Source organism: Poecilia reticulata, chromosome 17 (genome assembly GCF_904066995.2).
Source record: "Poecilia reticulata chromosome 17, P_reticulata-male-v2, whole genome shotgun sequence".
NCBI classification, from domain to species: domain Eukaryota; kingdom Metazoa; phylum Chordata; class Actinopteri; order Cyprinodontiformes; family Poeciliidae; genus Poecilia; species Poecilia reticulata.
In genome coordinates, this window is record NC_088846.1 from 16,059,145 (window position 1) to 16,072,211 (window position 13,067).

Consider the following 13,067-nt stretch of genomic DNA (forward strand, 5'->3'; position numbering starts at 1 on the left):
AAGTCCATTTAACTTACCATCCATTCAGTCAACCTTCCAGTTATCCCAGCCTTCTATCAAGCAACTTATCCTTCTGTCTGTCTGTTCATCTGCTCATCCATCCATCCCTTATTTATCACTGATTCATGTCTCAGGCTAGTCATCTGTTCATTCTGTCCAACTGAGAATACATCTATTATTTCTTTCTATCTATCATTTAAATCGCTGTCCATCCTTTCCTCCATACATCTCTCCAACAGCTTTTCATGTGTTCATTCTCCTTTCTATTCATCCACATGTCCATCTGCCATGAACATTCACTTGTTTTTTTTTTCCATCTTCCATCTTTCTATCCATTTATTTATCTACCCTTTTGGGGGTTTATGTAGGTTTAATCTCTTTATTCAATATCTAAAGCCTTCAAAAAATATTGTAGTCTGGCCAACTTTACCATTCTTACTTAAGCTAAGAATGGTAAAATACAAGTTGTAGCATATTTATACATGTACTGCAGTGTTTATAATGAATATTTTTCTAATTAAATATTAACCAGACATTGACAGGAATATCAAAATATTTTAGATGTATTTTTTTAAGAAGTCTGGTGAAGCACAATGTAGGGAACTCTGAATCCTTCATCACGGTGATGAAACCGTTTTCATCTTTCATCAGATTCGCAAGCAGCAAAAAGAGCACGCTGAGCTTATCGAGGAGTACAGAGTGAAACAGCAGCAGAACAACATGACCCCCATCATGCCCGCTATTCACTCAGCGGCGGGCAATCACGGCATGGTTCCTGGCGGCCCGCCGATGGTCCAGCCTCCCATGAACCCCATGATGCAGATGCCTCTTCACCCTGGCCAACCAAACGCAGCACCACGCATGCCCAACCCTCCGCCGGGCTGGCATTCTGGGGCTGCAATGCCTCTGGGTGGACCGGGAATGCCACCCATGATGCCCCCTCAGGTAGCTGCTCCAGGTTCGGCTCAGCCCCTTCAGATGCCGGTGGGTAGCATCTCTCAGCACTCACAGATGCCCGTTGAGCCCCAAGGCACACCTGCCCCGCCGGGCGCGGTTAAACCGATGCAGGCGGGTGGTGTGAAGTTTGACGACAACAACCCCTTCAGCGAAGGTTTCCAGGAGCGCGAGAGGCGGGAGAGGCTCAGGGAACAGCAGGAGAGGCAGCGCGTGCAGCTCATGCAGGAAGTGGAGCGTCAGAGAGCTCTGAAGCATCGCATGGAAATGGAGCAGCAAGGGTTGATGGCCCCAGATGGCAGCGGTGCACCTCTCGCTCAGATGCCGTTTTTCAATTCTGAGCTGCCGCAAGACTTCATGCAACCCCAGAGGCCCCCGCTGCAGCAACCACAACAACTTGGACCGATGTTTCCCCAGCAGCAGGCCATGCAGCGCAGCTTGGGCTCACCGCCTGGAACGTTCATTCAGGGTGACCGAAGACCAATGATGGGCAATGGGATGATGCCCCCGGACACGGGGCCAGGTTTAGGGCCAGACGGCGTCGCCATACCAGGACCTAACTTCCCCCACGCTCAGCCGAGGCCCCGCCAGTTCAGTGGACCAGGAATGATGCCTCAGATGCCCGGAGAGGGTCCTCCGTTTGATTCTGCCACACCGCTTCCATCCAACTTTCCAGGCTCAGGTCAATCTCTCATCCAACTCTACTCCAACATCATTCCAGATGAAAAAGGGAAAAAGAAAAGAAACCGCAAAAAGAAGAAAGATGATGACGCGGACTCAGTCAAGACACCTTCGACTCCGCACTCGGACCTCACAGCCCCCCTAACGCCGTGCGTTTCTGACACCTCCTCGACCCCGACCAGAAACACCCACGTCTTTGGCGATCAGGACCTGTCCAGGTCTCCGTTGCTGGGGTCTTCCACGCCCAGCCATTCAGAGCTGGAGAGGCAGCTTTCTGGTGGGCAGTCTGGTCATCCCACTCCAGCATCAGACGTGTCGAGGATGCAGGCTCAGGAGCACGAGAGGATCCTCAGTAACATAAAGCTGGAGCAGACCGATGCCGCTGAATGCGATGGGTCCTTCAACTCAGAGATGAACTCTGTGAAGGAAGAAAGGAACAAAGGGAACATGTCTCCATTCCCCGCTGGACAGAGTCCAAACAAGGGAGAGGCTGGCAATGAGCTGCTGAAACACTTACTGAAGAACAAGAACACACCTCCACCTGGCCTGTCACAGCAGCGGTCCGAGGACAGCCTGCGCTCAGAGAAGGAGGAGGCCACCGACTGCAAAACCCTGCTGAGGCAAAGCTCCATGGACAGCAACGGGGTCAGTGTTTGTTTATCCTATAGCTGTAGAGAACAGATCAACACAGTGAACAATATGCAGGCAAATGTTTTACCAATATTTTACATAAACCAAAAGTACAAACTTATATTTTAGAGTTTTATGCGACATGGAACGTAAGCAAAAACCAGAGGTCAGATCTGGTACTTTACCTGTTGCATTAGAAACTGACCAATTTCAGAGGAGGATCGAAAATGTTTCTGTGTGATTTAAATGAAATTGAAATGCACTTTTTGTTTCATTGTCCTTTTACATATGATTCTTAGAAACTGAGATTTCTTTTATATGGATGATGAAGATAAACTACACTATATTTGTATATTTCTCAGTATATTTCAAAAGCATGGCACCTTTGGAAGAGGACCAGAGCACAGAAGAAATAAACTACACTTTTAATGCAACTATTTTTCTTTTCCAAATTCAGGCTTTCTCTGACGGAACCTCGGAGTTTCCTGGCTCTCTGCTTCCTGAACAAGACAAGAAGAAAGGGAGGAATAAGAGACCACCAAAGGGAGGAGAGAAGCCCGCTCGCTACAAGAAGAGAAAGAAGGAAGGAGACGACAGGCAGCTGATCCATTCAGGTCCCGACACCGTTATGACACAAATCAAACAAGTAAGACTGCTTTTGCTGTTTTCTTTCTTCTAGTCATTTTTCTTTGTCAAACAGCTGAAAAAAAAGTTTTGAATTTGCATTTTAATGAATCAGAAAATAATTGAAAAGTGTATTGATTTTTAGCAAAACTTCCATAGATTAATTGCACACAAAGTGACATGTCATCTTTCTGGTCATTTTGATGACTATGTGGCCTAGCTCTATGAATACACCCACAAAAATTAGTTTTTAGGCATATTTTTAATATGTTGGATTGTAGCTTAAAGAATGCTAACTCCAGCTGTCACCGACTGTAAACAACAAAAGGTGAACAAAAAAAAGGTGATTGCTAAAGCAGCTTTCTGTTCACACTGCTGTATCTGAGCATATTGATAGAAAGTTGACTCGCAGGGAAAACTATATCTAAATGAGTTTGCTGTGTTTTCAGTAAAGCTTTGTTTTTTTGTCAACTAAATATACAGTTTCCATGTCCGTTGTTATCCTTAATCTCATAATTGTTTTGTCTCTTTGTCTTCACACAGCAGCTTTCCCTGCTGCCCCTCATGGAACCATTGATTGGAGTGAACTTTGCCCATTTTGCTCCCTACGGCAGTGGCCAGCTCAACGGCGAAAACCTTTTGTCTGGTACTTTTGGCAGCGCCTCGCTGGACGGAGTCTCAGATTATTACTCCCAATTGGCCTATAAGGTGGGTATTCATTCCTGTTGAAAAACAGTAAAACACAAGAGTTTGTGTTCATAACGTGTGCCGGTTGTGAATCTGCAGCAGAATAACTTGAGCAATCCACCAACACCACCGGCGTCTCTCCCTCCAACTCCACCACCTGTGAATCGACAGAAAATGATCAACGGTTTTGCGACGACTGAAGAGCTGGCCAGCAAAGCTGCTGCCATGGGTAAACAGCATGCAGCTACGTTTCTGGAGACGACTACATCACAGCTCACCATTTGCACCAGTTGTTTTTCTATGCACAGTGGACAACGAAAGTATTCGTACCACTCGAACACATTCACATTTTATCAAATCGCAACCACAATTGTCAGGGTGTTTGCATGCTGAGGTGGATCATAATTTGGAAGTGTAAGGAGAAATAAATGTCTTTTACTAAATGTTTTACAGATATAAAATGAAAAAGGTTTTACATTCATACTTAGTGGAATCTTTCACTACAGTTACAGCAGCACATCCTTAGGGGTGATCATCAGCTTTGCACATCTAGAGAAAAATCACCTCTTCATCTTTGTGAAAAAAAAATGCTTAATTTGTTTTTCCTTTTTCTCCAATTACTTTACTATTAAAAACTAATAATGCTTTCAGTGTTGCTATAATATGGAAGTTATTTTTCCATTAATTTCCAGTTTCCAAAGGTCTGGTGCCCAAGCCACTCCACGTCCCGTTTAGAGCTGAGGAAGATCTTTTAGCCCGGGCCATTGCTCAGGGACCCAAAACTGTGGATGTCCCAGCTTCTCTTCCCACCCCTCCTCATAACAACCAGGAGGAGCTCAGGTATCGAATCAGTAACAGTAATTTATAAGTGGATCATTCGCTTCGGCTGTATGGTTTTTGACTGTCGCTTTCTTTCGCGATACCAGCAATAGAGGACAGGAGCCGTGCAAGGAGAGGGATTCACCTGACAGCTTCGTTCCCTCCTCATCTCCCGAGAGCGTGGTTGGCATGGAGATCAGTCGCTACCCAGACCTGTCTCTGGTGAAGGAAGAGCCACCATCCCCATGCTTGTCTCCCGTGCTCCCCATGCTGCCTGCCCCCGACGGGAAAGGTGAACACCCACAACATCCTACATAATTCAATCAAACATAATTAATTACCTTGCAATTAATTAGAATTTATGAGGTAGTTTTAACACAGAACTCAAGCTTCTAAGCTATTTTGTGCAGTTTGTTTTCTTTTTGTTTTTTGTTTTTTATCTGGACCCAGTTTTATTCATTTTTCCGTTGTTGTTTTTTTTACTCTTCAGGGTCAGAGATCAAACTGCAGGATATCAAGACTGAACCTTCTTCGATGTTCTTTGGCTCCCCCTTTGGCCCCATGTCTAACGACTCCAAACAAGGGCTGGTTTCTGTTGCTATCACACTGAGACCAGCTGCAGCTGAGGTAAGCTGACTGTATGGCTGCTTCAGCTAAAATATTATCATCAGATTTAGTCATGATTTGCTCAGATGACGATCACAAACTCATTGGTCAGAATTGAAGTTCCGGTCTTTTGGAGTTTGGAGACTGTAGATGGGGAAAAAAATATATAATTTCAGGGTTAGTGGGACGTTTCATAGCAAATATTTATATGATTCTTACAAGATAAAATGATTTAAATTTGATTGTACATATGCGTGCCTCTCTCTTAGAACATCACAGGTGTGGTAGCGGCCATTTCAGACCTCCTGTGCGTGAAGATTCCCAGCAGCTATGAGGTCAGCAGCACCCCGGACAGGCCTCCTCTGTCTATGGGCCCTCGCATGGGTCCCCACGGGATGGAGTCGCGGCCTCCCATGTTCTTCCACGGGCCGGGGGACCACGGCGTGCTCCATGGCCGGCCCGGACAGATGATGCGTCCCAGCGGGCCACAGGGAATGATGCAGCAGCAGCATCCACATCCTTTCCATTTCCATCCCAACAGCCCTGGTGAGAGAGTGAGACCGAATTAAACAAGAGTGTCGCTGAGAGTGCTGTAATTGAAATGTCATTTCTAATTTAGCTGTACGTAATGAGTCTGTGTGGAAGAATGCAGCAGTCGCTTCGCTGTGTGTAGTTATTTATTTTCTTCTTCTTTTAAACCTGAAGGTGATTAAATTTTGCTTATTTCTAAGCGGGACTTGTACACACAGTAGTCAGACAAGTTCAAAAATGTTCAATTAAATTTGATTTGAGTGAATCGCAGCTGTGACGGTTTGCACTGCTTTCTTTCTTATCCTGAAAGTTCATTCTTTTTTTTTTTTGACATGTTGATTTTGTCTTTCCTACATGATGCAAACGGTGCCAAGGAGAAGTCCACTCACATTAAACATTAGATTAAATTTCAGCATTTTGATGTACTTGAACCATTTTAAATGGAATGATCATGGCAAACAGAATTTAAGCAATAATTCTGGTGAACTCCTGTAAATCCGCAAACTTGTCTTCTAGAGAAACCCGGCCCTTTTTGTCGTAAGCAGCAAACTCCTGGCATAACTCGATCTGGATAGTTGACCACTTTTCTCATTAGAAATAATAGAGCTCACTGAAAATGGCTTCTTGAAACAGACCTGCTTTTAAAGCAGTCGGGACATTTTAAACGGTTTGACGTGTAAGCCATTCCAGAAGCTTAAAACAACCACAACAAAACAACTCCTGTTACGCGTTTATGATCATTATTCTGTTGGAGAACCCAGCTGCTTTGTTCAATTCATTAGTTCTACTTGTAAGAAGATAAACCCTCGGCACGATGCCACCACCGTGCTTAGAAGGTTCATCTCGACTCCTTCAAATGTTTTCGCCAGAATAGATCCAGAATGTTCTTGCAGCTCCAGGCGACTGTTGAGTCAGAACTTTATGGGTTTGATTCCATCTTCTTCTCTACTAAATGTTGATGAGCGCTTGGGCAAGTTGCCTACCATTCTGCATATTGATGTGTGAATATAGAACAGAATAGAACAGAACAGTATATAGAGATTCTAACCCATACCGTCTCTGCTGTTGATTAATATTGATGCCAGAATGCATTTTTAAAAAATCAATATTTGTTGCCTCAGGTGCCGCTGTGGCTCGAGGAGCTGACCATAAGACTCCTGCCGGTGCTGGATGTAAACCCCACTGGTGCTGCCACTGTAAAGTGGTAGTTCTGGGAAACGGAGTTCAGAAAAACATCAGAGATCTCCCTGCTCGCATGAAGGTACCAAACAAACTCTCATCCTACACAAAATATGCATAATCTATCAAAAATTAACCTTCAAACGTGTTCAGTGCTGCGGTATCTAACTAACTTTAAATATTTTTTTTTGTTTGTTTTTTTTTACCCCTCCCTTTTCGGGTGTTAAATTTAATACGTATATCATGCTTGCTTTTGAAACTCAGCAGTGCTCTCTGGGTTAATAATATATCCTTCTGGCAATCAGACACTTGATTGAGATTTCAGCTCTCAGATAGGGAAAAAAAAGCCCCTCAAAAGGCTGCTTCACATTGATTTCATTTTTTTTTAAGAGCTGAATGTAAGATGGTCTAAGGGCACGTTTATTGACCACGCAAGCTTCATTGAATCCAAAATATTATCTGCTTTCATACTGAAGGCCAACATCTCTGCAGTAATACCGAACATATTATTTTATATTATTAGTCCTGCCTGCTGAAGTTAAATCAGTCTCAGATCTGTTGGCTGGGAAAGCATTCAGTTTCTTCATCTTTTTTGCTTTATATTAGGAGTATGAAGGCCGTTTGAGATCGGATGAAAACCTGGTCTTTTGTAGTCAAAGCTGTTTCCTTCTCTACTGTTCCTCATCATCCCCTCAGTCCAGACCCACCACAGAGACAAAGGTTTGTATCGTTCTAATCCTTGCAGTTTAAACCTGCGTGGACCGAGTAACAACTGTTTGCTTCTATTTCCTCTGACATTTTCAGGAGTCGATGTCCCTTCTTCCCGCCTCTGACCAAAGCGAGAGCTTTTGCAAAACTCAGCATCAGTACAACAACAACATGTCCTCGCTGGACGTCCATTGCCTCGCCCAGCTCCAGCCCAAAATGTCTCCTCCATCTACTCCGCCCATCCCCTTCCCTACAGCTGGAGAAACGCCCAAGTCTGAGACCAAAGCCGACGCCCTTAAGGTGACAGTGAAGCTCAAGGCCCGGCCAAGGTCCCACGACTGCTGGCACCAGGGAAAGAGACAGAAAGGTCTCCGCTGGAGAAAGTGGAGCGTTCAGGTGGTTTTACCGCCGAGGATGAATTCGCAACTTCCAGAGGAAGATAAGATTGACGAGCTTCTGAAGAAACTAGGAGCCTCCCTGCGCCCTCCGTCTTTGCTCAAAGATAAGAGGCGGTGCTGTTTCTGTCACCAGTTTGGAGACGGGATCACCGATGGGCCGGCCAGGCTGCTCAATCTAGACCTCGACGTGTGGGTTCACCTGAACTGTGCTCTGTGGTCAACTGAGGTGTACGAGACGCAAGCCGGCGCCCTCATCAACGTGGAGCTGGCGCTGCGCCGCGGCCAGACGATACGCTGCGCCTACTGCCAGCAAACCGGAGCCACCAGCGGCTGCCATCGCCTGCGCTGTACCAACGTCTATCATTTCACCTGTGCTCTGCAAGCCCAGTGCACCTTCTTCAAAGACAAGACTATGCTCTGTCACGCCCACAGGCCCCGGGGAACGGCAGGGCAAGCCTTGGAGCACGAGCTGCGCTGCTTTGCCGTGTTCCGACGCGTCTACGTTCAAAGAGACGAAGTGCGACAGATCGCCACGGCCGTGCAGCAGCCCGAGTTGGGCTACACATTTCGAGTGGGGAGCCTGGTGTTGCAAGCGATAGGACAACTCACCCCGTTACAGATGTCTGCCTTCCATTCACCGACCACCATCTTTCCCGTTGGCTACGAGGCTTGTCGCATTTACTGGAGCATGCGCCACGGCAACCGCCGCTGTCGCTATGTCTGTTCAGTTGAAGACAATGACGGGTTTCCAGAATTTACAATCAGAGTCGTTGAACAAGGCTACCAAGACTTGATCCTGACGGACACCTCTCCTAAAGGTAAAGAAAGTAACATTTTCTGGACTTTTTTTTGTTTTCTGAGTTTAGTTTGTTCTTAAGCAGTTTGTGTTTTATTTCAATTAGGAGTTTGGGATAAAGTGCTTGGTCCAGTTTCTGACAAAAGAGCAGAGTCTGGCACTCTGAGGCTCTTTCCTGTGTATCTGAAAGGAGAGGATCTGTTTGGACTCACAGTCCCCGCAGTCACCAGAATTACTGAATCGGTTTGTACCTAAATTTGTGTTCCTGTTGCTTTAAGAGTCAAAAATATTGGCAAACATCTAAACTATGTCTGTCATCCTTGCGCTGCATTGCTCCAGCTCCCAGGAGTGGAGGCATGTTTCAGGTACTCTTTCCGTTACGGGCGCAACCCTCTTGTGGAATTACCGCTCATGTTCAATCCAGCGGGGTGTGCACGCGCAGAACCAAGAACAAGCTCCTCCCACACTTTGCTGGTGATAAGGTAACTAAGTAAATGAGCTTTTATGCCCGTTTAAAACTGAAGAAATGAAAGAGAATTTTCAGTTATATTTTTGAAGTATATGTGTGTCTCTTTTCATGCATTTCCGTACAGAATAGTGAATACACAACGAGGCCAAGGGTGTGGAATTCACCCCTTTACTTTTGCATTACTTTTCTTGTTACATCACCATATTAAGGGATCAACTGGTCATCTTAAATAAAATTTCAAATCTCTCTCAGTGCCCCCAAGTGGTCAGACATTCATCTACCAAATCAGTCAGTCAGAAAGTAGGTCAAGCTGTCAGTTTCAAGCATCCAACATGCCAAGGTTAGTGGATTCTGAGCAGATAGAATACCGTGCCAAATGCCTTGTAAGCATCGTTTCCCAGTGCCATGCAGTCATTCCACATCACTGAAACAAAAGGATGATGCACAACGCTGTAATAAAGTCAGGAAATTGTATTTCCAGCAAAAGTTCAGAGTGATTCCGGTAAGTTATGTGAACCACACCCATCTGTTGAGGGGGAAAAATACAAGTGTTGTAGAAATTGAAGTGTAGGAAAAATGGAGGGAGCTAAAGGTAGTGATTTAAGACTCCAACTTATTTTAGTTATAAAAAACGTTTAAAATACCAGAATGCTAATAGCACGGTAGCTAAAGTTAATGAATATTTGCTCATTTTGGTCAATTTTTATGGAAGAAAATAATTATTGTGATCACGATAAATGTTGTTGGTTAACTCTAAAATGATAGGAAGCTGTTTGGGATTATAGCTTTTTCTTTCCACCGTGCCATCATCATTAAATATATTATTAAAATATGATTAAATCCAATTAATGAGTGCTGTAATGTAACCATCAAGTAGGCCATTTCTGTCAGCCTGAAAGAGTCTAAGCTAGACTTAATGTATAATTTTATAGCAGTGATTGTGCTTCTGAACCTCTGTCTGCAGTGGCTAATTTATTTCCCGAAAGACAAGCCAATTTAATACTTGTTGTTTTTATAACTATCGTGATGAATGCCACAAAATGTCAAGATAAAATGTTCTATCCATGTTGCTGATTCCCATTAGCTGCTGTAGTGTTGCATATGTTGGCATTAGCTGAATTGCAAACATTGGCCTGTTGGCCAATGGTATTTTAAAAGTAAAATTTTAAAGTAAATTGGCTGAAATAGAAAGTGTGCAGAAGTACTTGAATACCAAATAAACATATGAGAATACCAGCAGAACCACAATAGTATGAACGCTTTAGAAGATGAACTCAATGAGGCAAAACTGTAGCATTGGCGCTAATATGTCTCCTTTTTCTCACTCTGCCTCAAAATGCAGGCCTCAACCACAGGTTGTGTCCAGCAGCAGTGCCAGGTCTAATCAAAATGTGGCGCAAGGAGAAGGCGGTGTTCCTCACAGCAAGACTCCAGTTGTGCACCCCAGGTCCTCCCAGTACCGCTGGATGAAGAGCGAGTGGAGAAGTAATGTGTATTTGGCTTGCTCCTGCATCCAGGTGACTGAACTACATTTCATTGAAGCTTCTGGTTTTAAAGGGCTTTAGGGCTTTTGCAAGGTCTTTAAATTTACAGAGTTCCTGCACCGCCTTGAATTGCTTTAACAATTTTACAGATTTGGATAAGTGACTAAAGAAAAGATAATAGAGAATGTTAAAAGTTTCAAATCTACAGACTTTGTTGTTCTGGTATCCAAACTGTGAAATTTCTAAAGAATAAGGGTACGTACACTGATTTTTAATTCTTAATTTTAATTTACAGAATAAAATAAAAAAATTCAATTCTTGGACCAAGTTTTACTGTAGGCCCTTTCTTTGTATATTTAGGCGATTACATAATCCACTACTAGCTTACAAGTGTATCTTTAACAAGACTGGCTGGAGAACAATTATTTGAAAACTTGGCTAAAAATCAATCAAAAGTAACGCTTAACATGTAAAGTTGGTAACGTTGGTGTACTTAGCTTTGATCTCAGATACCAGAATAGAAAAGCATAGTTGGGCAGACATAGTTAGATGCATCTTACTTTTAATAGAACATATCTTAAATATAATTTTTAAATCTTGTTTTTTTTTTTTTGTAATGTAATAAACACTTAAAGACATAATGTAACATAATGCTAACATGATATCTACACAGGGCCTGGGGCTGTTTGCTGCTAGAGACATCGAAAAGCAAACCATGGTGATCGAGTACAACGGAACTGTCCTCCGAAATGAGGTCGCCATCAGGAAGGCAAAGGTTTACAGATCTCAGGTATAAAATAAAAATAAAAAAAAACATAATTAAGCCGAGTTTTGACTTAATCTTTAATTGAAAATTACAGTTTATTTTCATATTCCTTTACAGAACCGAGCAGTGTTCATGTTCCGCATCGACAGCGAGCATGTTGTGGATGCCACTCAAAGTGGAGGGCTTGCCAGGTCTGAAATTGATCAAATTATATCAATGTAGCTGTAAATCAAAAACCTTAGTTTTATATCTGCTTTTGTTTGATATTAGATTTTTGATGAGTCACTTTACATTTGTGTTGTGTGTGTGTGTGTGTGTGTCTGAATTACAATTTCAAAGTTAGAGACAGTTAAAGTTGATGTTGCTAAAGTTTTGCCCTAAAGGTGGATGTAGCTGTATAGAAGGCGCGCTACAACAGCGGGAACCATTTCCAGTGAACAAAGTAGTTTACTAGGTTGTTATTTTAACCTGGTTGTTTCAGCTGCTGGAACCAGAGCCAAATCAGGTTGCCGTGGTAGTAACTAACCCTGTAAACATCCCTGATTGGGAGGCAGTTTGCAAACACAACATTAAACCCATTCAGTCATACTTAATATCAGTATTTTACAAAGGTCTTCATTAAAATAGAGTGAGAAAAAATTACTACATTTATTGGAAGTATTATTTGCATGAAGTGTGGACTTCTACTTTAGGTTTACTATGGCAACAGAGAGAGTAAACATGCTCATTTAAGCCTGTGTGTAATTTATGCTTCTTTTTTTTTTTTTTAGGAGATGTGCAACGTAGCCTTATAAGGAATCTATAAATATTAAAAAGTTCATCCGTCTTTAGAGTGATCTGAATTCTGTTTCAAAGTGTGACCACGGGGAAATAATCATTGTGTGTAGAGCACTGGTTACAATCTCAGCTGTGATTTTCTCTCTTGTGCTCTAAAAGCAGCTGGAAAAGCTCAGGTTTAAGCGGCCGAGTTTAGGAACCTACCATGCACCATATTTATCAAACCCTTCGTGACATTATTATAGACAGTTTATAGGTCATTCTCTGTTTGCTTCCTCTGTAAAGCATAGCTTGAATTAATTGCCACTACAAATCGTGCTGATTTATCTCATGAGTGTAACGTTAAACTTTATCTGAGGTTAGAACATCTTTAAATGCATCTCTGTTGGCTAATATGTGCTGCGTACTGCTCTTCTTGCTTGTAACACAAACTAATGTTCCTGCAGCCACGCACTGAAAACAGGTGGTTTCAATTGTACTCTGTATAAAAACTCTCCATTAAGGTTCAAATAAAAAAAGTCAGTATTTTCCAGCTCTTAAGTACGGACAAGAATGGAAAAACATTTGTATTTGCAGATCTTAGACTCTATTCCACTGCCCTCCTCCTGTTCTAATTCCATATTTAAAGCCTACCCACTGTGAAATGATGTGGAGTTTTTATTTTAGTATTAGCAAATGCTTGTAAAGGACTGGGAGCTTGAAAGGTTGGAGAAGTGTGGAGTTCTTATGTGAAGATTCTTTAGGAACCATGTGTAAGAACAGATATTTTGTTTTATTATTCTTCCTCAGATACATCAACCATTCTTGCGCCCCTAACTGTGTCGCTGAGGTGGTTACATTCGAGAGAGGCTACAAAATCATCATCAGCTGTATTCGCAGAGTTGAAAAAGGAGAAGAGGTGAGTATCCAGAAGCTGCTGCACGAATACAGTATCAAAGCTCAGTAACAAATTTCCCTG

At 42.9% G+C, this 13,067-nt stretch overlaps 1 protein-coding gene across 7 annotated transcripts in view; it reads left to right on the plus strand.

Moving 5' to 3' along the window:
- kmt2cb (lysine (K)-specific methyltransferase 2Cb) overlaps nt 1-13,067 on the plus strand; it is a 76,682-nt gene that overhangs the window by 61,748 nt on the left and 1,867 nt on the right. For 5 of the 7 annotated variants that reach the window (XM_008434094.3, XM_017310002.2, XM_017310001.2 and 2 more), the window contains 17 exons: nt 652-2,280; nt 2,723-2,911; nt 3,433-3,597; nt 3,676-3,805; nt 4,269-4,416; nt 4,503-4,687; nt 4,886-5,022; nt 5,271-5,547; nt 6,654-6,793; nt 7,318-7,431; nt 7,516-8,635; nt 8,720-8,856; nt 8,953-9,095; nt 10,425-10,599; nt 11,240-11,356; nt 11,450-11,523; nt 12,899-13,007. In XM_008434094.3, the coding sequence (XP_008432316.2) occupies nt 652-2,280; nt 2,723-2,911; nt 3,433-3,597; nt 3,676-3,805; nt 4,269-4,416; nt 4,503-4,687; nt 4,886-5,022; nt 5,271-5,547; nt 6,654-6,793; nt 7,318-7,431; nt 7,516-8,635; nt 8,720-8,856; nt 8,953-9,095; nt 10,425-10,599; nt 11,240-11,356; nt 11,450-11,523; nt 12,899-13,007 (4,989 nt within the window). The remainder of the gene's footprint in view (nt 1-651; nt 2,281-2,722; nt 2,912-3,432; nt 3,598-3,675; nt 3,806-4,268; nt 4,417-4,502; nt 4,688-4,885; nt 5,023-5,270; nt 5,548-6,653; nt 6,794-7,317; nt 7,432-7,515; nt 8,636-8,719; nt 8,857-8,952; nt 9,096-10,424; nt 10,600-11,239; nt 11,357-11,449; nt 11,524-12,898; nt 13,008-13,067) is intronic. The other 2 variants (XM_017309999.2, XM_017309998.2) reach the window with 2 other exon arrangements.